The 27,980-nt window shown below is 44.9% G+C and overlaps 1 protein-coding gene and 1 long non-coding RNA gene across 7 annotated transcripts; one reads left to right on the top strand and one right to left on the bottom strand.

Annotated features, from left to right (window-relative positions):
* The first annotated feature begins 193 nt into the window (after positions 1 to 193).
* Positions 194 to 16,222, top strand: VEZF1 (vascular endothelial zinc finger 1). Of its 6 annotated transcripts, none has more exons than XM_082372048.1 (7): positions 194 to 785; positions 3,497 to 3,717; positions 5,621 to 6,315; positions 7,073 to 7,136; positions 8,180 to 8,381; positions 9,636 to 9,767; positions 12,841 to 16,222. In XM_082372048.1, the coding sequence occupies exons 2-7, from the start codon at positions 3,712 to 3,714 to the stop codon at positions 13,266 to 13,268; spliced, it is 1,527 nt and encodes a 508-aa protein (XP_082228174.1). In that variant the 5' UTR covers positions 194 to 785; positions 3,497 to 3,711; the 3' UTR covers positions 13,269 to 16,222. The 6 variants fall into 6 exon arrangements, with proteins under 6 accessions (XP_082228174.1, XP_082228170.1, XP_082228172.1 ...); XM_082372049.1 differs by lacking the exon at positions 3,497 to 3,717 and adding an exon at positions 2,816 to 2,941 and having other exon boundaries at positions 203 to 785; positions 8,198 to 8,381; positions 9,639 to 9,767; XM_082372044.1 differs by lacking the exon at positions 3,497 to 3,717.
* LOC309618431 lies at positions 15,570 to 27,437 on the bottom strand. Its single transcript, XR_014238471.1, has 2 exons — positions 20,108 to 27,437; positions 15,570 to 16,328 (listed from the first exon to the last, which is right to left on the bottom strand). It is a non-coding gene; the product is annotated as an uncharacterized lncRNA (long non-coding RNA).
* Positions 27,438 to 27,980: the final 543 nt, after the last annotated feature.

Raw genomic sequence — 27,980 nt, 5'->3', positions numbered from 1 at the left:
TGAGGCTGCACCCCAGTGGGATTCCCTGCTTGAGCTGGAAGGCCACTCAGAGGTAGATGCGTATCCAGCAAGAGTGCGGAAGGTTTCGCTGGGATGAAATACCAGAGGGGAAAGACACTCCAAGTCGAAGGGGCTTCCCCCAGTTTGGAGGTAGGGGCTGTGCTGCGCGAAAGGAACTGAAGAGCCCGGGCGCCACCGTGGCCTGTGCCTTCCGCTGAGGGCCTGAGAGGGACGCGATGCTGCCGGGCACCGGGTCTGAGTCACGGGAGCCGGCCCGGCCGTGCCCAGCGAGCCAGCGCCAGACCCTGGCGTCCTCCATCTTCTCTCCTGAGCTCCCCCTGTTCCAGCTGCCTGAGCCACGGACCGCAGCACCACACACCCCCGCGGGGGGGGACGCCGCGCCCCATCCCCGCCCCCGGCCCCACCCCAGCCCCCCCGCGGGGGCCCTGACCCCACCGCCCGCGGGCACTGGCTGAGCTCCGAGGCGGCGAGCGGGCCGCGGGGACGCTCGGGAGGGGTCCGGGCCCCTGGGGGCGGCGGCGGCCGGGTCGGGGCTCCCCCCCCGCCCGCGCTCGCCGCGGCGGTGGTGCGTCCCGGAGGTTACCGGAAGTGGCCGCGCTCGGCGCTGCCATGTTGAGGAGCCGCCGCTGCCGCTGCCGCCGCCGCCGCCGCCGCTTTGTTGTCGCCTCCTCCGCCTGAGGAGGCTCCCCGAGCGGGGGGAGTGGGGAGGAGGGGGGTCGGCCGCTGCAGCCATGGAGGCCAACTGGACCGCGTTCCTGTTCCAGGTACGGGGGGCCCCCCCGGGGGGGACACGGGGGGGACAGGGGGGCCGGGCCCGGGGCTGGCGGGCGGGCGGGCGGGCGCTCCTCCTCCCCTCCCTCCCGGCTCCGCTCTCCGGCCCGGCCTTAATCCCCCTTTGTTTTTCCGCCCGCCCGCCTCGGCGGAGCGGGGCTGCTGAGGTGAAAGGAGGCGGCCTCACGGGGTGCGGGGAAGAGAGCAGGCCTCGGGGTGACCCCCGGGCCCCCCAGCACACACACACACACACGCACACACACACACACACACACACCCTTCCCTCCCGCCCTGAAGGGGAAGGGAGGAGGCCGGTCGCTGTCACCACCCGCGGCCCAGAGAAAGGAGGGCGCCGGGCCGCTGGATAGCGCGGTCCGCTCGGCCACGGCGCGCCGGGCCCGGGCCCGCACCGTGGGGTGAGGGGGGTCCCCGGGTCCTGCTCACTTCCCCCCCCCACTTCATCCATCTTTTCGCTCGCTCTCCGTTCTTTTCACCTCCCTGTCCTCTTTTTGTGTGTGTGTGTGTTGACTTTATGACAAGCCCCCCCCCCCCCGAGTCCCCGCGAATAGCGGGTATCCTTGGGCTCCCCGCCACTCCCCCTTCCCGCCGCCCCCCTCATGTTTACCCAGTTGGGGGGTGTTGTAAACGTGTATCCCCTCCCCACACTTTTTCGTTGGATTTACGTGTTTTCATTCCCAAGCCTGTGCCGAGCCTTGGCAGCTGACACCCTCTCCCTCTGTCCAGCTCTCCCGCCGTCCCATTCAGCCCGGGGAATCCCCCAGCCGGGGGTTGGGGGGGGTGGCGGGGGGGCCGGGACTCCGGGAGGCCCCACCTTCTCCTGGGGCGCGTTTCTCTCTCGTCCCACCTCTAGCGTTTCCTCCAACCAAGTGGGGGAGACGGCCAGTGGAGAGAGCAAACAAAGTCCGCTTACAGAGCCCCCAGATGAGTCATTCGTGGGGTGTTGGTCTTCACTTTTTGCAAGAAACTTGAAGGTGACTGTAGCCGATGCGTTGGCAGTCCTCTAGCCCGCCCATCTGAGGTGGGGACCCCTATTTGGAAGACCTAGAACTTATTTTTTCCCCACTTCGTTTCTGTTTGCAAACGAAGCACTTAGTGGGCAGTAGTAATGAGCTCACGGGGAAACTTAGGAACCGGAGGTTAGGAAGCTCGTCACTTTAAGTGCGTTCTTCCCGCCTGAGTTATTTTCCTTCTTTGAATAACTTCGTGAAATCCCAAATGCGTAGCTTGGGCGCTTGAGACCTTTTGGAACTAACCAGGAATGGATGCAGAATTTTCAAAAAAAATCCTCCCAGCCACTGGACCCATCCCAGTGGAGTTAATATAAGGAACTGGGTAATTCAAACAGTGCCTACTGTTTAGAGATGGTTTATTGTTTTAAGACATATTCTTTCGAATGTGGTCATTTGATTTTTAAGTAATTGAAATATATTCGGGCTTCTGAAAATTGAACATACCCAAAATTACGGAATTCACTAACTTGGCCCTTATTGTGATCTAGTATTGTTTTAACAAGTGCTTTGATGAGCTTGATAATGTTGAACATACCCAAAATTACGGAATTGACTAACTTGGCCCTTATTGTGATCTAGTATTGTTTTAACAAGTGCTTTGATGAGCTTGATAATGTGATAAGTCAACTTAAAAATGCATTGGAAAAAAATGATATATAACTCGCTTGCATCCAGATTGGTGTAAAGGTGGCAAATGCCCTCTCTAGAAAAAGCTTTCAAATGGTCATTTTAAAATATAGGACTAATGGGCCACTGCAGTGATTTTTCACTTGAGGAATGATTTAGATTAACCATATTAAACGTGCTCTCAATGGAGATTGAAAAAAAAACGAGAGTTCTTTATGTAAAGGAAAACCCTGTAACTAATTTTTGGAAAACTAGTTGAAAAATCTTTTGGAATACTTTTATTATTCTTTTCCTGGGGAAAGCAAATGCCAAGCATTTAATGATCAACTGTTTAATTAGATTTTATATTATTTAATTTTTTTCAGCTATTAAAATCTTTTTTCCCACCTGATGGAGAAGTGTGAAAGCTAATATTTGATCCTGGGCTTGGCAATGTGTGCAGTGAAAATTGTTGGAAAACTTATAATTTAGAGCCGAGGACAGTTGAATGGGTAAAGAGAATATTTCAGTCTTTTCTCTGGAAAGGTATGAATAGACTTACTCAGTTCCAGTTTTAAGTAATTTTCACTGGGGAAATGGAGAGTTAAACTCTCTCATTTGTTTCCTGGATCATCCTGTTGAATTTATATTTTAAAACAATTTAATACCTGCTTGCTTTCCAAATAACCTGGTGGAAAGTGAAAGCCATATCTGTTAAAATGTTTGATGGATGATTCTCCTAACAGGACATTCAAGATATGACTCACTGATGCCAGTTTCCTTCAGTACAAAATCTTTTACCCTCTGGCACTGGAGATTTCATGGTGCCATATTCTACCACCCCGGGTGATGAAATAACATTTCTGTTTTGTTTTTTGCCAGCCCCAGAAGAGGAAAGCTTGGGCAGGGTTAAAAAAGCCTTGCAGTTGAAAGAGATGGGAGATAAAATTAAAACTTTGGTTTGGTGATGCTAGTCAAATAAAAGTCTACCCAGAAGTTATATATTTTTAAAAATCACTTAACTGAAGGCAGGCCATGGTTGTTATTTTACTCTGTCTCTCCCCCAGAGAACAAGTTGGGGAAACCCAGTTCCCCTCTTAGAAGGCTTCATATAGAAGTGTGGGGATCCTAGGAATCCTCAGAGAGTGATTCCCGTAGTGGGCGAGGCATTCTACAGCATTTCACCCGAGAAGCAGGGACCTGGTGTGACCCTCCTGTGAGAGTGAGCTTCAGCAATGCTGTAAAAATACTTTATGTTGCCACAGACATCTGAATTGGTAAAATGGCAGTAAGTGCTTTTAGTACTCCATCGAACTAATGGTTGTTTAGAATTGAAAAATGCCTCTAAACACTATAAGTCTGAACTTTGTCCAGAAGATTTGCTTTCCCTATTATCTGATCTGTTAGCCTTTGAAATTGTATATCTTGAGCTATCTTCAGCTATTAACCGTTTGTATACTATACGGAAGCTTGGGCATCCTACAGCCAGGTTGGAAAGGGGGTATGATTAGAGTCCAAATTCTATAAAGTTTTACTAAAGTCACTTGGGTAGACCCTGACAATTACAGGAGCTCCATAAATTAAATTAAAAGTGGACTGTAATTCAGTATGAGCCCTAAGTCCAGAAAGATACTCATAAGTAAGCACACAATTTCTATGAGTACTTCCAGGACTCAAAGGAAGATTCAGTCAAAATTATTAAATTGAAAGTGATTAACTCTGGATATGACACCTCCTGATGATTTAGGGAAGTCTGGTTCTAGGCTTAGCTGTTGTGCTGCTATCAAGTAAACATGGAGCTGTGTGTGGTAATGTTCTTATTCATCAGGAGAGGAGCTCTGTGTGTGTTTGTCTGTCTCCGTATTTTTTTACTTAATGGAGTGTAATGTAGAACTTAGATTATAGAGTGAAAAGGGTAAGTAAGTGTCTGGAGTGTCTGAGATGATGGGATGGGCCATTCCTAGGACATTGTATGCTTAAAATATTTAGAACTCTTACCTCTGAGTGCATGTATCCTTTTAGGATGACAAAACTCAAGCATAGGGGCTCGAGCTCACTGTCAAGAGTTTCAAAAATAATGTTGATCAAATACAACATACTAGGAAGAACTATTTCAGGAATTTTTTTCCATCATTTTCTAAATGTTTATCAGTATAGAGGTATGGAGAATTTTGGAAGAATCAAAACCAAGTGAGTAACTACTCATAAATACCAAGAACCTGACCCACAATGAAATTTTGGTTTCAGTGCAGCTAAAGAAAATTTCCAAGCAGTGTCCAGCTCCCAGTTTTGGAGTGGAAAAGCACTTTATAACAGCAAATGTCCAATACTTTAACTAGCCCTACAACTGCTAGAAGAAGATGAAAATGAAAGGAATTTAAATTATTTATAGTTTGTTTTCTCTTATTAGTCTGAGTTTAGGGTTTGAACAACCAGTGTTGCTAAAGGATGCAGACTTCTAGTGTAAGATTAAATGAACTGAGAAACAATTGACAGGTGTTTGCTGGGGGCTCCCTTCACAGACGCCTTCCAGGATGATTAATAGCAGATTCCATTTCAACCAAATCTTTTAGTAGAGTTAAGTGAAAACTTTAAAAGTAAATGTAACCACTAGCATATGTATTCAGAGACCTAGATTCCTTGTATTACTTAGCAACAGCCTCTTTCCTCGGTCACTGAGAGTTTCTGATGGAAGGGGAGAGACATCTATTTTCCTAGGTAAAATAGACAAGTAGATGATTACATGTCTATATGTGTATGTGTGTGAGTGTGTGGCTTGTGCATTACTGCAGTAAGGTACTGTTAAATAGTTAAGTCTGGAGTGTAATTTTTTTGACAAGTTATTTAAACTTGGTTTCAGCACTGACAGACTAATGCAGACTCATTTCATCAGCTGGTATGTCCCTTATGAACCAGGGTGGTGTGTAGTTTAGTCAGCTGTTTGAAAGCAAGATCACTGTCAGCAACTTACTCGCAGAAGTTTTGTGTCTGTGCAGTGATTTTAATGCTTTGTATTGGGAGCTCTGAGAGTAGCTAGGTGGTTGCTGGATCTCTGCTGCAGAGAGTAGCTTACAGGCTCCTTGATTGTTTCTTCTGGTCTCTATTGTCTGGTCTCTATTGTCTGAAGCATGTTGAATTTTGAAGGTCATTGTGAGAGGCTGAATTTCTGAAGTGTAAATGTTTGGTTTTAGGCCCACGAAGCCTCCCATCACCAACAGCAGGCAGCACAGAACAGCTTGCTGCCCCTCCTGAGCTCTGCTGTGGAGCCCCCTGATCAGAAACCATTGCTTCCTATACCAATAACTCAGAAACCTCAGGCTGCTCCAGAAACATTAAAGGATGCCATTGGGATTAAAAAAGAAAAACCCAAAACTTCCTTTGTGTGCACTTACTGCAGTAAAGCTTTCAGGGACAGCTATCACCTGAGGCGCCACGAGTCCTGCCACACAGGCATCAAGTTGGTGTCCCGGCCAAAGAAAACCCCCACCACGGTGGTTCCCCTTATCTCCACCATCGCTGGGGACAGCAGCCGAACTTCGTTGGTCTCAACCATTGCAGGCATCTTGTCAACAGTCACTACATCTTCCTCGGGCACCAACCCCAGCAGCAGTGCCAGCGCCACAGCTATGCCCGTGACGCAGTCTGTCAAGAAACCCAGTAAGCCTGTCAAGAAGAACCATGCTTGTGAGATGTGTGGGAAGGCCTTCCGAGATGTGTACCACCTCAATCGGCACAAGCTCTCCCATTCGGACGAAAAGCCCTTCGAGTGTCCTATTTGTAATCAGCGCTTCAAGAGGAAGGACCGGATGACTTACCATGTGAGGTCTCACGAAGGAGGCATCACCAAACCCTATACTTGCAGTGTTTGTGGGAAAGGCTTCTCGAGGTACTGCATTTTGCTTTGCTTTTTTTTCATTATGGTGTCAGTACGATCTCTGTGTGATCTGGAAGGTTTATGTGAGAATAGATATTTGCAGGCCTGTGTTATTAGAGGAGATTGGTGACAGATAAAGTATTACACCTCCAGGTCTAACTCCAGTTTGGTGTGGCTGACAAGTGGTGACATAGTGATTAACTTATTATTTCATTTAAGAAGTGCCTTGGTGGACTCAGGCCTTCTTTCGGCACATCAGTACTTCTTATCACTGCGAAACCATTAGTTTTCAATTCATTTGGGTGGCTGGACATGAGATTCACTGCACAAATCAAAGAAACATATCCTGAAAGTTGGGATGACCTTGGAATCTCTTAAAACTTTTAAGAGAACGTTTTTTTCCATTTTTCTGTGGTTACTAACATTTCACTAATTTTCATTTTTAAAGGCTTTTAAAGTTAATGTAGTAGCAATTGTCTCTGGCAAGTGTTAGGACTAAACTTTGGGTATTTTGTAATTGTAAAGAATCAAGACCTAATATGATTTGATGTTGACTAGGAGAGAAAATTAACAGGTAAAGGACTAAGACTTTTGTTTATGGTAAGAGAGGTAAGGAGGCTTGCACTGGGGGGTGGGGGAGTTGGTAATTCTGCTAGCTTTCTTTAAAATGTCCCCCACCCATATCTGCCAAGCATGTAAACATCACAGTAAGTAGCATTTCTCTATGTGTGTTCCATTACATCTTCTGTTGAAACTCTCTCTTTCACAGGCCTGACCACTTAAGCTGTCACGTAAAACATGTCCATTCAACAGAAAGACCCTTCAAATGCCAAGTAAGAGTTAAAATGACTTATCCTTAGTGTAGCACTTAATGCACATTATCCAGAAGGTCTGAGCCAGTCAAATCTCACCTTTCTTGAATAGTCTTAAAATCACTGACTTGAGTAAATGTGGTCCATTTGAATTCTGGTTTTATAAAATATAAATGACAGCTTCTGTTTCTGTGAGGCAAGATCATTTAAAAATGTAAATGTTGTTTTTGTTAAGCTACATTTCATTTTCCTTGGGCAACAGTATTTATTGTTATAAGAAAAAAAATTTATTGTCTTGCAAAGGTCGTTGTTTATTTGAAATGAATAAATGAATGAAGTGTTTTAAATTAACTTCTGGGCTGATGATTGAGGTTGTTCTAACTGTAATCGAAGAAAATATGAATTTTCTCCCAAATGTTACCCACTTACTGGATTTTTGTCTGCTATCGCCAGATTGGAGCATTCTCTAATAACATAAGTTGTGGTAATGAAAAGGTTAAGAATCTTGCTAAATGAAATGACCGTGTTAGGCGTCAGTAATTCTGGTTTTTTGCTGGAAGTCTTTTTGTGCTCCTTTCAGTTAAATTTGTTAATGACTGATTTTATTAAGTAAGTGATTTGAATTCTAAGAAAAATCCAATTGGAGGAAGGAAGCTAGTGTCATTGAGTGATTACCTGCCATGAGGCCTTGGGCCAGGCTCTTAATTCACCAGTAATTTTGTGAGGTAGGTATTATTTTCATTTTACAGATGAAATAAATTCAGATAGGTTAGCTAATTTGCTGAATATTACATTGTTTAGTGAGTCAGGGAGCTGAATTTAAATCTGGGTTTAACTGACTCTACAGCTCACATCTTTTCACTACTCTGTTGATATTTTTTTTCTTCCCCTCAAAATGTAAGTGTCCAAAATTCACCAGGTGTTTTATTGTGAGTACAATTCTAGGTAACACATGCAATTAAAATTCAGCTAACTCAGTCTGCTTGCTGACATGAGTAGGGTAATACCTAGAATATAACGTACTTTAAAATGAGTAGAACAGGATAGTCTATATTTAAAAAAAGTTTTCCTCCCTCATGCAGACGTGCACTGCTGCCTTTGCCACCAAAGACAGACTGCGGACACACATGGTACGCCACGAAGGCAAGGTATCCTGTAACATCTGTGGGAAGCTCCTGAGCGCAGCATACATCACCAGCCACTTAAAGACACACGGGCAGAGCCAAAGTATCAACTGTAATACATGTAAACAAGGCATCAGTAAAAGTAGGTGACACTTCAAATTGTATTTCTTTTGCGTTTCAGATTGATGGAATCTAGATTTTTTTCTATAATATATTGAAGATATTTTCACGTGTGTTCTCAGGACTATATTAATGTTCACCTTACTTGTTTCCTTCTGTTACTAAAGTATGCAAACACGCATCAATGGACGGTGTATATTAGTGTTGGAAATACACTTTACGTACATGTATACAGGCAACAGTGATAAACTCTCCACTAATTTTGCTTTTAATCCTGTACTGTCTACTAATAACGTCCATGTTAGAAGAGCACAGTTTCCCTGCAGCTGTTTTTCAGTGTGTCCCTTCTTCTGTGGGGTTTGAATAAAAAGCTTTAGTGTGTTAGGATTGTGGCAGCAGAAGCCATACTAGGAAGCTGCATCTTATGCCAGGCAATTTTAACTGTTGTTATTTAATGTTAGGAAGATTCTCAGGCATGAGTGCCCCCTAACTCCGGATAGTATTAATAACATGTCCTTCATAACCTAAAGATAAAAGCAGTGTTACATAATTTTACTTCTCAAACCCAAATCTATAGAGAAAAGGGATAACGTACCCGTTTGAATGTTTAAATGCTTTGCTTACCTTAAATTCAGAGTTGAAAAGATAGAATATTCCGGGGACTTGTGGATAAAATTCAATACTTGCATTTACCCAGGCTTTTTTCTAAGATCTCCCTAACCACCAGAAGAAAGTGTTTTCCTAATTCTGTATTCTATTATATATGTACTTCATGCAGCAGAAACATGAGATTCTCAGAATAGGTGGCCAAAAGTGAATGGGAAAGAATGGTTAATGTGTTTCAATCTCATTTGTTTTTGCTTCTTTGTAAGTACATTGGATTTATTATCTAGCATGTCAAACTTTGTTAACTTTACAGAAATTTACTTTTAATGTACATCGTTGTGGTCAGGTAACTAAGTATGTTACATATTTTGATGAGCATTAATTATTCCATGCGAATATTACCCAAGTTCCATTCTAAAAGATGCTTGCTTTTTAATGTAGCAAAGAATTCTTTTATGTTGGTTTTCCCTAACTCTCTGGATTTTTAAAATTTATCTATTTTGACCAGTAGAGACACAGCAGCACAAAAGATGTACTGTAGTAAAAAACTATCCGGTCAAATGATAAAGATCATAGAGGCATGAGGAGTCAAAGTATCTAAGTTCGGATTTTGAAAAAATAGCCACACTTTTTCCAGGTAAATCTAGCGTTTCTGTCTTTGTCTTTGGAGCAGCGTGCATGAGTGAAGAGACCAGCAGCCAGAAGCAGCAGCAGCAGCAGCAGCAGCATGTGACGAGCTGGCCAGGGAAGCAGGTAGAGACGCTGAGACTGTGGGAAGAAGCTGTCAAAGCGAGAAAGAAAGGTAAGACGAGGCGTCCAGTGCTCACAGCCTGGCTAGTGTTTTTACCTAGTGTGCAAGTAACAAAGTAAAACAGCCACAGCTTAGAGAATTCAGCTTCGTGGAAACGCTTTTATGCTAGGAAATACCTGGTAAAGTTATTAGCAACAAAGCTTCCAAGCTTCCAAATAAGTTTTTTTTACTAGGAAATAAAAATTCTTAGTACTTCTTGTCAGGTTCTTTCTTCTGACTTAATTTTGTTACACATTTGTAGCCAAATTTGGGCCTTTGCTATGTATGCTCAGAGTTCCTTTTTATGTTCATTTTTATGTCAACCTCCGTGCATTAAAGGCTCCTTTTTGTGTTTCTAAAATAGTCCCACTCTTAAAGGTAGATGAAATATCCTCATGTGTACATAAGTTCATTTTCTTACAACTGTGTTATTTTCTGCTCTTTAGTGTTCTTTCTGAATTGTATTATTTATTACATATTTCAGACTCTGTAATGCTGATGTCTTTTTTTTCTTGGTCTCACCCTTAATCTAATTCAGTCTGTCACTGGGGCTGGCATTAGCTTAACATGTATGTACTTCAGTTGTTAGTGACTTTACTGTAATTGTTACTAAAACTGGGAATGGTTTGCTTTTCTGTCATATATACCTTATAAAGAAGCGGTTGGAGTATCAGTTTTCAGCACCGTTTTTTAACTTAGTAGTTGTAGCTTTGGCTTCTGGACTACTGTGCAGCTATTTCAGTTAAATAATTTTGTCAGTGTATCATCAGCCACAGGACAGATTCCTAAATTCCGTTTTTCCTTCCCCACCCTTGTCATGTCTTACTGTTTTATTTTAAATTCATAAGGAATCCCCTGCATGTAGGCTCTGCTGTAATTCCTTTGCTGTGTAGTTTCTTCCATCCTTTGCGTTCATGTAGTGCAGCTATTCCCTTCCTCAGATCCCTTCTAAACATCCTGTACTTGGAAAAAGATAAAAGGAATAGCTTTTCCATGTATCTACTGGCATTGGAGGAAAAGAATGCAGCAGCTCAGATAGGCTTTCCGCTTTGCCTCAGGTGCTGCTTATTCCTGTCTTCCAGATGAATATTTGTCATTATTTTGATAAAATGTTTTGTGATAAGAGAAGGGGTGGAGAATGGCGGGTAGGGGAGAAAAATTTATATGTGTGTATGTGCCGTGATAATTGCATAGTGGGTTGAAAGCATATTATGAAGGATGTTTTGCTCAGAGAAGAAGTAAAAGTGTTTAAGTTACAGAAAGGGATAGGGTTAGATTAAAAAGAAAACGAAGGGGAGGTGGGGAGATGGCACACCCACCAAGTAAGTGAAAGCTTACTTGGTGAAAACAGGAGGAGAATATTTATAGCATGCTACCATCACCTCAGAAGTGAGTTGGTTTTCTCCCTCATTCTTTTCTTCTGCACTCTTCTGTTTGGTATTGTATTTCAGTGTGCTTGCACAATAAGACTCAGTTGTTTAGCTCATCTTCTGATCTGCATGAAACAAAATGCTATTGTAATCCCATTTGTTGCATGAATCTCTTTGGAAACGACCACTGTTGTTAGAAACTTCTGTGTTCATGTTAGTAAATGTCACGTCTGGGGGGAGGAGAGACTCCTGACCTGACAACCTGAACTTGAATCAGCACGTCCCTTTTAAATATTGGGCTTAAATAAGGTAATATAAGTTTCCAAACCTGGATGACAATCAGATCATCATCTCAGGAGCTTTTTAGATAGATAAATTTCCCAGGTTCCATCTAAATCTCACAATTGAATTTCCTGGGAAGCAGTTTTTTTCAAAAAACCTCCCTAGATAAATGATTTTGATCATCAGCCAGGTTTGGGAATCCCTGATATAGAGTATGGAACAATGCCAAGGTTACATCATGCTGATCAAGGAAGGGCTGCTCATTGACTCAGGGGTCCACCTGAGGTGATTTGACCATGCGTGGCATGCGGGCAGACCTCCATCTTCAGTCTCAAATGCATTTCTCCGTTTTGACAGCCAAGTCACAGCCAGCACCCCCGTCTGTCTTCTTACTGCACTTTTCTGACACACCAGCAGGTGGTGCTGAATTTTGTTGAGGGGTGGTGTAAGGGGTGTCACCTCTGAGGGAAGTTTTCCTTAAGAAGTGCCCAGGCTTTGCTGATAACAAGGACCACGGTCCCCCAACTCACTGCAGGGTCTCCTAGCCTGGCTAGTCCCCCTTGGTATGGCGGGTGGTGTGTGGAATACGTACAGTTAAATGACACCAGGCATTAAGTAGGTGATTATGTTAGCCTCAGAAAGAGAAGAAGAAACGGGAGTGGGGAGGACAACATAAACCTACTGAGGGATACTTGTTCATTCTAAACAGCGTTAAGAAGCAACCAGAAACAACAGGATTATTTAACTAAAATGATTTTCCTAAGACCAAAATAAACAGATGATATTAAAACAGCTTGTTTATCCATCCCTACTTAATGGATTTTTAAAACCTTAACAGAATGTGGCTTCACCTGTGAGAAGGCTTTAGAGTACATAGCATCGAGGACACACACCTCTCTCTGCTAGTTACAGTGTGCCTTGTGAGAAGATTTTTCTGATGATCTGTTATTGTGTAACCATCTGCCCAGCTCTGTGTAAACAAGCTCTTCTAGCCTGGCCTGTGGGTGCTTGGTTCTTCCCGGGAAAGTCTTTAGAATTCAGAGGAACTACATGGAAGTGGTAGTGAGAATACTTAGCCCTACTTGATATCTCTGCCCCCCAGAGTGCCTTGCAGAAATTACCTGATCTTCCAGCATCACTGTGAGGTAGGTAAGTAAATCTAAACTCCAAACCAAAAGCACCAAGACTAAGCCAGTTGTTGCCTCAGTCTTGTGAAAGGCACAGCATCAGAAAAGAGGTCTGCTCTCATGCTGGGATTCCTGGCCCCCAGTCTTGTGCTCAGAAGGATCCTCCCTTCCTGTTGACCACAGGGTAGAAAACTATAATTTAATTTATTAAATGTTTGTCCTTTTTAATTAAAAGAAGTTGATTCAGAAACTGAACTGTGTTCACTGTTTTGAGAATCTAAAGGCCATTTTGTCTTCTTATTTTAGAAGCTGCTAACCTGTGCCAAACCTCCACGGCTGCTACGACACCTGTGACTCTCACTACTCCATTCAATATAACGTCCTCTGTGTCGTCTGGGACTATGTCAAACCCAGTCACAGTGGCAGCTGCAATGAGCATGAGAAGTCCAGTAAATGTTTCAAGTGCAGTTAATATAACCAGCCCAATGAACATAGGGCACCCTGTGACTATAACTAGTCCATTATCCATGACCTCTCCTTTAACACTCACTACCCCAGTCAACCTCCCCACCCCCGTCACTGCCCCAGTGAATATAGCACACCCTGTCACCATCACGTCTCCAATGAACCTGCCCACGCCTATGACTTTAGCTGCCCCTCTCAATATAGCAATGAGGCCTGTAGAGAGCATGCCTTTCTTACCCCAAGCTTTGCCTACATCACCACCTTGGTAAACAGTATTATAAAATCAAAATATGGGTTAAAGTAAATATTTACCAGCAACTTTTAGTTTATTAAAGCAAAAAGTAAACCATGAAATTGGGAGATTTATTACATTAGTTAATAATAGTGTAGTAGCATTATTCTCCAATTTGGCTGGGATTGTTCAAAGTAGGGTGTGTATGTCACTTATCACTGGACCACTTTAGTTTAATCAGAAATTCCTTTTAGCTGACAGCATTGCTTAAACAGGATAGTAGTTGGCAAGATGAAACACCGGAATTAAAACCAATCATAATAAAACAAAACCCATTTCAAAATTAAAAAGCAGCATTACTGTTTCTGATCCCAAGAAATCATTTTATTCTGAACACTAGCAGAACTCTTCTCCCCATATATACAAGGTGGATGGCTGATCTTAACCTGTTCTAAATCCACGGATTGAGAGCTAGTGTAAAATTGTCTGTGTTTATTGTTTTTATGAGTAAATACATGCATTGTCATAATAAAATGCATTTCAGAGAATATGCATTTTACCTTTGGGAATATGTTAATTTCAGGCAGCATTCCCTATGGGAAAGGTGATACCAGCTCTGATATGCAAAGCATATGATAATTTATCATTCTATCTTCAACATATAATAGGGATTGTGACCTGATATTTGGAGATGTAAATATTGCTCAGCATACTAATCCTGATGGAATATAGCATTGTAGTTGACTTTTTTAAAAAATTAAAAAAAAAAAAACAAAATATACACATTGTGTTTTGGTAAGAAAAGGCCGCAGCTGACAGAGGAGAAGTCAAGTGTGCGGACAGGCAGACTCCTAACAAACAGAGGCCAATGGGACTCCTATCCAGGGGTCAAGGAGTACTTTGGAACAGTTAAAATATATTGCTTTAATTGGAAGACGCTGGAGGCACTGGGATGTGATATGCCCCTCTCTCTCCCAATCAGAGTCTGTTGATATTTCAACAGGGAAAGGTGTGTTAGTTGCTCACTAGAGTTTATGTCTTATATTAAATTGTATACAGTTTTTATTCTAACCACTAACTAGGTAGTATGCCCCTTCAGAACAAGCAGAGTGTATCTTTTTTTTAATTTCTCCTTCTGTTTCTTAATCAAGTATTGTGCAGATTTGTTCAACTTTGTAAATATGGACATCACTTTTTTTTCTTTGAGAAAACACTTGTATCAGCTTTGTCGGGTTTTCAGGGAGACAGCTGTCTGCACTCCCTGCAGAAATCCAGCAATGATTGTGCACGTTAAGACATGTGCTTTTTATTTCTTAGCAGGATGTTTTATCTCTGTACATAAAGTAGAAACCAAAAGCTAGGGAGACAGATACTCTTTACACCATCATGCCACACATTAATGTTTTTAAAGCATTGTGTTTTGAAAAAAAGTTACTAAAACCAAGATGCTGTGATTTTTTTTTTTTAAGTTGCAATATGTTTTTGGGTTTTTTTCCTTTTTTTAATCTTGCAGTTAAGAGAAATGGACATTAGTTGTGTTAATCTTGCAGAATGTTGGCAGGACTGACTATCAAACTGGATGACTTCCATTTATACCCCACTGTGTCAGTTCAAGCATCAAAATACCTTGCATCAGAGGCAGACTTCCTACATCAGGGACAGGTATCTGTGTGTCATTATACAAAACAGTTCGAGGGGGTTGAACTACGTAGTAAAAAAATGAAATAAATAGTACTTAGTGTAAAATAATTTTATAAATGATCTTTTGTACTTTAGGACATTAAATTGTACAACTTTTGTATATATAAAAGCTTAGGAACTTTCTGTTTAGCAGGAAGGCAACACATTCCTACACTTTTAATGTATATGTTTGTTATAATGTCCATGTAAACATGCCCTATGTTTGTGCCTTTTAATTAGTTTGTCTCAATAAACAAAATGTAGAGAAAAATATGTAGCTATGACTTTGTTACAACTGTTCCTATCCACAGTACCAAAATGGTTTGTTTTTAATATGTAGAGCATTATGTGTGGACTACTGGAAGGACTCGTGTAGGGAAGGCCCAGGCGTGGCCCTGCTGAGGCCTGGATTGGGCAGGTCGTGGCCACATTTGGAGGAAGCCAACGTTTCCTGGCATGCAGCCCCAGGACCGGGTTCTGGCTCTGCCTGCTGGGACCTGCCGTCTCTCTCTGGCTGGGCTGGCAATCACAATCCTCTATGATTGAGACGGCCCCGGCTTCCTCCACAATGGCCCAAGGAGCAGTCCTCAGTGGGGGCAGGTGTGGACCCTACCCCCAGGCTAGAGTGTGGTCGTCAGAACCCTGAAAGTATTAGTTCTTTAAAAAAAAAAAAAAAAAAAAAAAGATATATACTAGGAATGATTGCTTTATCAGTTCATTGTATAATAAACAGGAGTGAGACTTCATTGTATGACTTCAGTTAAAATGATATTTTGTATGCATTCTTTATTCACCTCAAGCTTGTCTGCAATAATAAACCCATGTCGTGTCTTCTTTTGGGAGGGAGAGAGTTGGCAGGCTGGGGGTGGCAGTGGGCCACTGAAAGCAGGGGCCGAGTAGGTTGTGTGGTGAAATTCTCCTGTCTTGGAACTGGAATTGAGTTTTGATGCTGATGAACTGATTCAACCAAGTGTTGAAGGCACGACGGCCACCGCTCACGAAAAAAGCAGAGAGTTTGTTTTTCTCTTCTGGTTGTAACCTGGTTGAGAGCTTCCCCTTTATCAGATTGGCAGCTAAACAGTTGTATTAGATCATCCTCAAATCTGACATCCAGCCTGTTACGCTCTAGGGCTCGCTGCTTGGCCTACATTTGCCTTTTATTGTGTATCCATTTCCCTCCTAAGGTGTGCTCCTAAACGAAGGTTTCTATGTAAGCAGATGGATGATTTTTCCTGTCAATACCAGCACTGTATTACTAACATGCAAAAACTGCAGATTTATTTTGACAAATTAAAGTTAACCGGTCACAAATGTTATGATGGATTGCTTAATACCTCAGAAGCTTCACCGTTTCGCCATGATGATAGAGACATTTTTGAAGCACTGCTTCTCCAGGTGTACACATCTTGATATTGGGCTGGAGAGAGAGGGAAGGACTAACGTCAGGCCGGTTTGACCACTGAGAAGGGAGAGTGGAAATGCACCAGACTGGCTGCAGTAAGAGAAGTAACCTCCGCCAGTCAGCTTGAGTAAAGCCCAGAGCAGGTGGGTTTCAAACATTTCTTTGCATGCTCTAAATCCAGTTTCTTTACTTGAAAAGGGTTTTAGGCCGGGTTGCCTACCCATTTATGTTCAACTAGATTCATCAGATGTCTACTGAGTACCAACAATGTGCCAGGCACTGTTAGGCACTGAAGGGCATACAAAGGTGATTAAGACACGGCTGCTGCCTCCAAGGAGGCTAAGAGATGACAAGTACCCGAGTGACAGTACCACCAGACAGCACATCAAGATGGATCTGACACCAGTTTTAAAAAAGTTTTGGATACCTACATCTGTTTCATATATAATTGAGGCTTTCTAAACTTCCTCTGATAATTGCTTTCGTCTCTTTATTGACTCAGTGAAAACAGCTGGAGGAAGAGTTCCTTATGTTGCTTTTGTCTGGAATGGGAAGTGTTATTTCACTGAGTTGCTAGTTAACAGTCCTGGCTGTCCAGGTGTTTCCACTCTTCTCAAGGGGCCCTGCTGTTTGGTCCTCTCTGGAGAGACCTGGGTTCGGGATGTAGACGGGATGGTGGAGGTTTTCCCTGTAGTATCCTCAAGTATCGTTGCATGGAATGGTAATCACTTTCCCCTCCCAGGCTTAATCTGGCCTTCAGTCCTGCACTCTTTCCTCTTTAAAGAGTCTTGTAGCCTGAAAGAATGCCATCTGTCCCCATTTGGGCCTATAAATCTCCCCCACAACTGATCTGACCCTGGCAGATTACTGGATAATCTCTCCCTGTCTTGTAAAAGTAGGGGCCAGGCAGATCAGTGCATTATGGTTCACGGCTGAATACTGACTGAGTTTGTGCATTGATCTAGACTCCAGCTTCTCTTGGCTGCTCACTTTTGGGCAATCAAAGGCCCATGTAGTTCCCAAGAAAGGAATGGAGGGAGGGTCAAGGGCTCTGCTTTGGATCTTTGTGTGATCTAGCCCTCCCCTTGGACCAGCCCGTCAGGGGTTGACTAGTTAGCTCTCTTCTTCCCAAGACAGGCACTTGACCCAGATCTTGGCCTTGGACCATGAGGGTCAAGTATTCTTTCCTTTACAAAAACTGCCCTGTCATGGTAAGGGAATGGAGTTTCACACTTCAGATTCTGTATCACCACTGACTTGCATCATAGTTTCAGAAATTTTCTTCATCCCTGATGATCTTTAAGTTGACATCCCACCTCCTTCCCAACTGTTAAATATCTCTTTGAAGAGTACATAGAAGAAGAAGAACTTAAAGTCACTCTTCTTATTGGAGTAAATCCTTTCTGATGTATATAACTACCAACCATGCAAGAAGAATTCTCTTGGATGTTTTGGTAAATTTATATTGTTTATGGAGTTTTCTCAAAGTGAGGTCCACCTGCATTTGGCTGTGTCAGCCCTTTCACCTGAATGTCATTTTTTCCTAAATACACCTATAAAGAGCCTGGACAAGAACTAATAGGCTAACGATGGACATTTGAGGACAACTTCTCATTCTGCCAGTGAGCGATTCCTTTGGCACAGCAGCTAGAGAGGACAAGGAGACCAAGGGAAATGGAAGGGACATGCCCTTCTAGTGACTGGTCCAGCAGCTCTGTCTGGCAGTCAGTGCCCAGGTCCAAGGCTGGGAGGAGTAATGTGCCAATTCCAGAGGCTGCTCATGGAGAGGGGAGCCAGCCTCAGAGACTGGGACAGGAAGCTTAAGTCTTTGTCAACCTCAGGGGCAATTGGGGGCCACCAAAGCCATGGTTCTTACAGAGTCAGCCTAAATCCACTCAGAGATCAGGCTTGAAGGAGCCTGGATCCCCAAGGCCCTTGGTCGTGAGCCAAGAAATTCCTAGCTTTGTTAATGGTGGGAAAGGAGCCAGAGAGAAATTAGCTTTGCTTATGAGGTGAGGGAGAGAAGGGAAAGGGGGAATTTGGAGGTTAGAAAGAGGCCCAGGGAAGGGGGAGAGAGAGAGACTTTGGAGAAATTGTCCTTGTGCTTCCTGTGGTGTCATCTCCACCCTGTCCCCCTCCCCTTTCCATGCATCTGCCCCGCGCTGGACATGATTACTCAGAGGACCCTGAGACAGGCTGCTAGTCTAAGCCAGCTGTGATGATTTCAGCTCCAGTCAATGGGCAGAAAAGAAGACATGCTCTTCTTAGCCAGAAAAAGAACAAAACCAGTAGCTGAAGAAACAGGCAAGATTCAGGTGATTAGTAGGGAATCCCCACCTGTGGTGGGGACCCAGGAGCCACTTCCAGCTGAGGAGGTAGGGGTTCCCCCTTCCTGAAATCCTAGAGCTTCATCCCAAGAGAGGAGGCCTAGACTCCAGGGTGGCCTGTCCCACACAGCTGAAGTTCTGCCACTTTGCCAACACCAGAAAACTGTGACTGTCAAGGATGTCTGAGGGAGAAGACTGGGGAGAGGGTGGAGTTGTGGAAAGAGGAAGGAGATAGAACCTTTGTATATTCTGTCCCTTAGGCCTAGAATGTCCTCCCCCAAGCAACCCTCCAACACATTTTCTCTGTTGTGAACCACTAGATATCCTTCAAAGTCTAATTAAAATGTTGTTCCCCCCGAAGCCTTCCCTGTAACTTTTAGGCAGTTGGTTCATTCCTCCTTGGTATACAGGCAGAATTGGGAGATACCCAAATAAAGTGGAGGTAGTCCAGGGCCCCGCAGAAGGGAGGCTAGTTCCTAAGTCGGACTGTATATTCCAAATGTTTTGCCACATCCCCTAAATCTCTGGTTCCAAATTAGTGGGACCACTGCAACCTGCTGCTGACTTGCCCTTGTATCAATGAGTCCCAATGTTCAGGAAGCCCGAAACACAAGGCACCAAGTACCAAGGCCAGAAACAGCAGCAACAGGTAAGTGAGGCCCCCAGAAGATCCAGAGCAGGGCAAGACCTGGCATAAGGGACAGCTGGGAGGTGCTGTAATACAGGGTTGCAATTAAGAGCAGGGGCTTGGAATCTGACAGGCTGGGGTGTAAATCCAGGCTATGCCAGTTGGAACTGTGTGTCCTCGGGCAAGATACGTAACCTCTCTGGCCTCAGTTTCCTCAGCTGTAAAGCAAGGATGATAATAGTTCCAACCTAGTAAAGTTTTTGAAGATCTAATTCATGTAAAGTGCTTAGTACAGAGCCTGATATAGAGGAAGGAGCCTCAGATTCAATATACCCACCCCCCTCCACCTGGTCCTCCTATACCCTATGTAGTAACAGCAACATCAATTCCCTCAGAGGCACCAACTGCGTTCTCCAAAAGAGCAAAGGAGCTGATTGCCTTCCTGCATGGCTTCCCCATCTCAGACGCTGAGATTCTGAGGATCGGCATCTGGCATGGGAGCCAGAACCTCATCTCGGGAAGGAGAAATTCAGATGGGAGACACATCTGACCAGCAGCTAATTGAAGGCTGCCCAATATGTGGCAGGGAGGGCTCAAGTTACACCGAGGTAATAGTCACCAGGTTGGGAGACATGGAAAATGTCAGGATATGTGCCTATCAGAGAAGTCGTTCCACCTCACGGCATTCCCCAACATGCACTATATCCAGAGAAGTCGCCTGTACAGTTTCCCTCTGCAATCTCACCATCCTGACAGAGTTAGTTCTTATAGCTTGCTGCTAGCCTGGCACGGGCCTGACCTCCTTCCTTCCCAAGAGGAAAGGGAGCGCCACCACCTACCCAGGCAGGATGTCGGCGAGAAGCCTGACATGCTTCTCAGACCTGCTCGCTCCGAAATCAGCCCTCATCAGCTCCACCTGTTTTCCCGAAGGCGTCCTGGACTCGGCGCTCTGAGAGATGAGCCCCGCAGAGCGCGCGACAAATGTGGGTTTTGTCAGGGCTGGGTCAGTCAACCTACTACGGTGCCCAAACTGCCAGGCCTAACATCCAATGCCCTCCACCGTTTGGCCAAATCTACTTCGCCTGCCTCGTCTCCGCGGTCCGCGCCCCCAACCCCGCCCAGGGTAGACTAGGGTTAGAGCGGAGGCAAACAAACAACTCTGGGCGTGTCAGCCCCGCCCCGACTAGAGCATTGCGGAGCCGAGATTGGTTGATGTCTCCTGCGTTCTGATTGGTCGGGTGCGGGTGCTCATTCACAGGGAGCATTGCTCCACTCCCGCTGAAGTTTACTCCAATGCTGCTTCACTTTATACACTCTGCACAGTAGTCGTGCACATTCTATGTAAATAGATAAAATTAAGTTCTATGATGTGCCTCCCAATATAGTGTTGGCCCCCTGAAGGATGGCCGAATCTGTCAGTGTATTGGATTCCATTTCCAAATCACACACGTGCCGGTGAATGGACACAAGCTGCAGGAGAGCTGTGTTTTGCCTCTCGGGGTGAGGCTACGGCTTATCGTGGGATGCGGCTTATCCCGGGATGCCGTTTGCTGGGTTAGCTTTACAGAAGAGCCATTTTTCCCAGCACCGATCCTTCCTATCATCTACACTTATATTTCACATTTCCTTGCCTTCTGTCATGCTGTTCCATATGGTAGGAATGCTTTTCCTTCTCATTCACTTTTTTTTTTTTTTTTTTTTTAATGTGGTTAAATATTCCTGCTCACTAGCTCCTCTGGAGAAAAAGCTGATTGCAGGGCTTGGGCAGGGAAAACAGGGAAAGTGAACCTGGAAGAGTTATGAAAAACTTTTCATTTGGAAATAATTTCAAACTTACAAAAAGTTGCAAAAATGAAAATAATGCAAGAGACATCCATATACTCTACCCACATTCACCTATTGCTAACATTTTATCCCTTGCTTAATCACATATGGGCTCTCTCTTTCTATATAATTTTTTTTTTCTGAACCATTCCATGGTTTTTTTATACATCATGGACCTTACCCCTAAGTACTTCTGTGTATATTTCCTAAAAATAAAGATAAGCTCTTACACCACAGTCGAGTTATTAACTTTCTACATTTACACTTATATAATACTTTTATTTAATTTACCATCCATATTCCAATTATGATCTGATTATGTCCTTGAGAGCATCTTCACGCCCAGGACAAGGCCTAGTCTAGGGTCAGGTGTTGCGTTTAGTTGCTGTATTTCTTTAGTCTCCCTAAATCTGGACCATTTATATAGCTGGCTGTTTTTAAAAAATTACAGACCCCTGCTTTTTTTTTTTTAATATAACATTCTTCATTTTGTGTTTGTCTGATGTTCTCCGTGATTAAATTGAGATTATGCATTCTCAGCTGGAATACTGCTGAGGCAATGTGTCCTCAGGATGTCATATCTAGAGGCACATGACGGCCCTCTGTGCCTCATAGGTGATGTTACTTTAGATCACTCAGTCAAGACATTGCCTAGTTTCTCCATCATATAATTACTGTTTTCCCCCTTGCAACTAATAAGAAGTCTGTGGGGAAACACTTTAAGACCATTCAAATATCCTGCTCCTCATCAAAATTTCCCTCTAGATTTAGCATCTATTGAAGGTCTGATCCAGTCTTTATGGTGATGGTGGAAACATCTCTGCACAAGAAAGTCAGGATGGGAATGTATCAAAGAAGATGGGAATGTATCAAAAGAACACAGGAGCCAGCAAATGGCCAAATCTGGAACAATCTAAGCATAAAAATAAATAATGATAATAATAAATTATAAGCTCTTGGGAATTCCCTGGTGGTCCAGTGGCTAGGACTTGGCGCTTTCACTGCCATGGCCCGGGTTCAACCCCTGGTCCGGGAACTAAGATCCTGCAAGCTGTGCAGTGCAGCCAACAACAACAACAACAAAATTATAAGCTCTTGAAGGAAAGGAAGAATCCATGAAGACATAAGTAAATGAATTAGTGTATCCTGCTGCTCCTTTAATTCTCAGTTCCGCTTTCTGGGGAAGCAGCCCTGCAGTGGCAGCTGTGCCCCTTAATGCTGTCACACCAGCTGTGCTGCTCCTTTGACCAGCCACCACCAGGTGACAGTTCCCTGACTAGGGAATGGAGCTGAACTGAGCCCTGGGCTCTACCTCCCCCTACCCCAAAGGGAGCAGGCCTTGCAGCCTCAAGTGTGGGACCTGGGCTGAAGGTCTGGACCCCAGGAACCCAGTCCTGTTAGGGTTGTCTTGCCCCGAGGGGCTCAGTCCTGCTCCTTGGGGAGAGATTTCTATCTTCCTTTTTAAAGAGACACCTGGGGGCTTCCCTGGTGGCTTCCCTGGTGGCGCAGTGGTTGAGAATCTGCCTGCCAATGCAGGGGACACGGGTTCGAGCCCTGGTCTGGGAAGATCCCACATGCCGCGGAACAGCTGGGCCCGTGAGCCGCAATTACTGAGTTTGCGCATCTGGAGCCTGTGCTCCGCAGCAAGAGAGGCCGCGATAGTGAGAGGCCCACGCACCGCGATGAAGAGTGGCCCCCGCTCGCCACAACTAGAGAAAGCCCTCGCACAGAAACGAAGACCCAACACAGCCATAAATAAATAAATAAATAATAAAAATAAAGGAATTCCTTTAAAAAAAAAAAAAAAAGAGACACCTGGTGAGTGAAATCTCCCTCAAAGATGTCACTCAGCCCTTTAGGGTCCTCCACCCACCACCCTGGAACTAGCTGTGGTATAACCCCAGGGAGGCTCTTCCACTGAAGAATAAGACATTTTTGCCATTTCTCCTATTGCCCAGAACCTGGCTCAGGGGCTGAGGAAGTAGTGCCAGCTCCCTCTCCTTCCTTTCCTGGCCATTTACTGGTGCAACAGAGGTTCCCTCGCCCGAAGCACGAAGGAGCCCTCCCCAGAACTGCAAGGTCCAAAGGCTCCTTCTCCACCTGTGATCCTGCTTCCCAAGTCCCCCAGGAATATGCATCCTGCCCCACCCCCAACCTCCTCCATGGATCTTCATCACTGGAGAGAATCAGATCTGAACATCTGGATGAAACTGATCGCAGGCAGACCTCCTTGGAATTAAAAGAATGACAATAAGTAAAACAGGCATCATTCATTAAGTGTATTAGAGTGACGAGGAACAGACTTTGCAGCCAGACCACCTGAGTTCCTCTCCTGCCTCTGCGAAGAAACTTGGGCAAGTTACTTAATCTCTCTGTGCCTCAGTTTCCTAGTTTGTAAACAGGGCCTAATGGTAGTACCTAGCACAGGGCCGTTGAGGAGTAAATGAGTTAACAATGTAAATGTTAACTGGTATTATGGGTTTAATTTATAATTATTATAATTGTTATCTCCAGGGGTATAGTGAAGTGCATGGGCTCTGGAGTCACAGGCTGGGTCTGTCTTGGTTCTATCACTTATTGCTGGACCTTGGGAACACTTTTGACCTCCCTGTGTCTCAGTTTCCACATCTGTAAAATAGAAATGGTAATAACGCCTGCCCCTTGGTGTTTTTCTGAAGGCTAAATGAGCTAAAATGTGCAAAAATACTTAAAACAGGGCTAGACATTGTAAATGTTCAAGAAAATTTATCATTTATTATTATTATTTTTAACCTAGTGGGGAGAAAGGTGATATTCTTATCATCATTTTAGAGATGAGGGACTCAGAGAGGTTAAGTAATTCACCCAAGGTCACCCAGCTTGTAAATGGATACAGCTGAGATTTATTTGTACCCTGGTCTGACTGGCACGGAGGTCTGGGCGCTTAGCCACTATGCTATACTTAGGGGGTTTAGAGGGAGTTTAGGAGGAAGAAGGAATCTGCTGCTTCAAGCTGGGATTGCACATTTAACCTCTGTGAATGTTTAACTCCAGGCTGGCTTTCCCCAGGAGCTGGTCTGGTGCAGGACCAGGGGACCTCACTGCCTCAAACTCTTGGCATTGTCAAGAAAATAAAAATAAATGTTAATATTCTATTTTTAAATTCAAGCTTGTGCCTGCTCCGCAGATTCTTTAGTGTGGTGTTCCGGACCATCCACTGTCACGCCCTCCTCACCTTTCCAGCTTCATTTTGCTATGTTACCCACCACCCACCCTGCACTCTGGCCACAGTGGATATTTACCCACATCCAAATATGCCTCAACATTCCCTCCTCCGTGCCTTTGCTTATGCTGTGCTCCCAGATGGGAATGCCTTTATCCCCAGTTAAAATCTTTTTCATCTCCTGCCTCTTTTGCACAGCGCAAAAACCAACTTTTCAAAGGTGCTCCCTCTGACCGGTCGTCCATGAGAATTAACCTTTTCCTTCCTGGGCAGCCCCAGAGCCCTCTGCTTACACCTTGATTTTAGTAAGTGTCACACTCTGCCTTGTATTATTTTGCTAGCTGCTCTGTATCCACCTTGCCCTTAGATCTGGAGGCGGGGTGAAGAGGGGCTACATATTGTTCATCTTTGGGGTCTCAGTATGAGTACACAGGAAGTCAACAAAAATGGTCATACAACTGGATTGAAATAATCTAAGTTAGACAAAGTTATGGAGGAAAGTTACTTATATTTAACTTTCCTCTTTGCAGTCATATATAATGATTTTTTGGGGGGGGGGCCACACTGCTCAGCACATGGGATCTGAGTTCCCCCACCAGGGTTCTGCCAGGGATTGAACCCGTGCCCGCTGCAGTTGGAAGCGTGGAGTCTTAACCACTGGACTGCCAGGGAAGTCCCCATACATAATGATCTTGAAAGCTATATATATATATATATATATATATATGTGTGTGTGTGTGTGTGTGTGTGTGTGTATATATATGATTATAAAGGAATGTATGTTCAGTGTGTAGGAAGTTTGGAAAATCTGGGAAAATACGAAAAACACTAACAGTAAAAGTTATCTATAAAACCCTCATCCAACAGTTGTTAACATGTTGGCATGTTTTTTTCCATGTTTATAACTAACTAAATAAAAATTACTAAATTGCCTCACATTGCATATACTGTTTTGTAGCCTTCCTTTCCCATAACATATTTTGAATATTTTAATAGACATTTAATATTCTTTAAAAACAACTTTAATGGTTGCACAGAGTTCCATTTATCTACACCTAATCTCCACCCCACCACCTTGTATAGGACAAGCTGACAGCCTCTGAACAGAAAGGCAGGACCCCTGGAGCCTTACAAACAGTTACCAATGAAGGGAAGACACATGGTTTTTGTAAGGGCAAACCAGGCATGTCTCACCACCTGTCAGAAGTCAGTTCTTTGGCAAATATTTACTCACTCATGGGGCCAGCCAGGCCTCGGGCTGGGAGGTGCGGGCACTGAGACTGAAGACACCCCCTACCTCCCAGGAGCTCGTTCAGAGACCAGCTACAATACCATGCGCTTTATAGAGGCTGGCAGGATGGACAAAGGGACGGCATGGGAACAGTTTGTTACGCAAGGGCAAGAGGGTTCAAAGGAAGTGCCGCAGGTGTGACATTGGCAGGGGCACTCTGGGAAAGGGTAAGGGTCCCAGGGAATCCTCCTCTCAGGTGGGAGTCAGACTGGCAATCCCACAGGCATCCATTTACTGTCCTAGAAGGGGGTCACTTACTCATTTTGGGGGGCAACTGTTTCCACGCTTCACCCATGTGTTCTTTCAAAACCCCAAAGTGAAATTACCAGTTCTTTAAAAGTTTCCTCTGAGTTTCTTAGTCAAATCAGTGAAGATGGAGCAAGGGATAGGATGACGCAGATTATCTGGATGTTTACCCCACTTCCTTTCCCACGTTGGGCCTTGTTAAGCTGCCTTTGGTGGTTCGAGGAGGGGAGGGGGTCCCCTGATGGCTGGGACCATGTGGTTGCTTCCAAAACCTCAGCCACACGCTCTTGTCACCATTCAGGCCTGCCATTTGTCCTCGCTGGGGAACTCCCCAAGGGAAATGTCCTGTTGGGGGAAGGGCCTCCCTAAGGCATTTAAATTTCATTCTCCCAGCCCTGGGGAGTCACCCACGTCTTTTCAACAAGGCAGAGACATCACCAGTCTATGCTTTAGAAAATAACTGCAAGCATTGAGGAGGACCGATTGAAAGGCAGGGGACCTGGTGGCCTGAGCACTGGGAATGCAGAGGGGAAAGAGTCCAGAGAAATTCAGTAGTAAGCCCAAGTTTACTTAGGGGTGTGGACGTGGGAGAGGAGAAAGGCAGTGTGTGAAGTTGGTGGCTTGAGTGAATGGGATGTGCCCTCTCCCAGGACAGAGAATTCTGGCACAGGAGATGCAGAGATGAAGGGCTCCAGACCAGCCATGCTGAAGGTGAGGCAGTTGTGGAGCAGCTTGTCCAATCAGGAGTTCAAGAGAGGGGGCGGGTGCAGGAATGGGCCATCAACACACTATTATACCAATACCAGCACTTATTGAACATTTAAGGTGCTAGGCACTGTTCTGGGCACTTCACGTGTGAATTTGTTTAATTCTCAGCACAATATTTTGAGGTAGGCACTGTTGTGAGCCCCAAATACAAATCAGGAAACAGGCACAGAGGGAGTTAAGTAACCTGCCCAGAGTCACGCAGCAGCAGGTGGCGCGGTCAGGGCTTGGTACCCACTCTGCTCTCTTCCCTCCGTGAGAGCATCCTGGGAATTGCAGGATTTATGGAAAAGTGAAGAGGACTGTGCCCTGGCAAAGCCCCTGAGGCAGGCAGAGCTGAAGTAATGAAGGAGTTGGTGGGAATTCCCTGGCGGTCCAGTGGTTAGGACTCGGCGCTCTCACTGCCGAGGGCCCAGGTTCAATCCCTGGTCGGGGAACTAAAATCCCACAAGCCATGTGGTGTGGCCAAAAGGAGAAAAAAATGAAGGCGTTTGTAGGAAAATCAAGAGGATAGGAGGCCTTGGGGGTGAGAGTCCCCTCAGGGAGGAGTTAACGGCATCCCAGGTGACAGGCGGGCCCAAGGGTGAGGTGGGGAGGAGGCCGGTGGGTTGAAATGACTGGGAGCCACTGGTGCCTCCTATGGAAAGGTGTCTCTGTTATGATGGGGAAGAAAGCTGGATTTCGAGGATTGAATGGGGACTGCGGAAGCAGAGAGATTATGTAAGGTTGGTTTCCTCTTAGAGGAAGCCTCCTGATGAGTGGGCAAGAGAGAAATAGGGCAATGGTCTGAGGGTAGGGCAGGGTTGGGGTAAGGGTGTCTTACCAGGGCACATTCTGTAGTGTTTGTGGGTATGAAGCGGGGCGGGCTGCGGGGTGGGGGGAGGAAAGAAAGAACTGGTAGAGTTTCCTGAGGCAGGCAGGAGCGTTGGGCTTGAAAGCAAAGGGACATCTCAAGCTCTGAGATGAGCAGAGACAAGAGGGGCCCGAACCAGGGTAGAGCCAGGGAAACAAAGGATGGGGAGAGTGAGGAGGAAGGGACAGGACTCCATAACCAATAGATTGCAGGGAAAGGGACACTTCGGACTGAGGTTTCCAGCTATGAAGCCGGGGTTGGGGTGGGGGAGGCTTGGGAAGGAAATGCTCTGGACCTCTTGCCTCCTTGCATTTGGGGTGTCCAAGGGACCTGCAGGTGGAAAGCCTCTGTAGGCAGCTGGGTGTGAGGGGCTGGAGCCCAGGAGGGTGGGCTGGCCTGGGGTCCTGGGGAGCATTCAGCTCAGATGCAGTGGTGGGAGCAAGCGAGGTTACCCAGTGGGGTGTGAGAGGCAGGGAAGGAGTCTGAGGAAAAGCTTCCAGGAAGACAGCCCGGAGAGGAAGAGTATATTAC

Source organism: Balaenoptera borealis (assembly GCF_965194805.1).
Source record: "Balaenoptera borealis genome assembly, chromosome: 20".
In the NCBI taxonomy this organism is placed as follows: Eukaryota; Metazoa; Chordata; class Mammalia; order Artiodactyla; family Balaenopteridae; genus Balaenoptera; species Balaenoptera borealis.
The sequence above is the reverse complement of the archived record's forward strand: the minus strand, read 5'-3'. Positions and strand labels throughout refer to the sequence as shown.

Excerpts from the sequence above, each read along its gene's own strand:
- VEZF1 (XM_082372044.1), top strand. The coding sequence starts at position 753 with ATGGAGGCCAACTGGACCGCGTTCCTGTTCCAG. Across the intron at positions 786-5,620 it reads GGACCGCGTTCCTGTTCCAG|GCCCACGAAGCCTCCCATCA; the intron begins GTACGGGGGGCC and ends GTTTGGTTTTAG. Across the intron at positions 6,316-7,072 it reads TGTGGGAAAGGCTTCTCGAG|GCCTGACCACTTAAGCTGTC; the intron begins GTACTGCATTTT and ends TCTCTTTCACAG.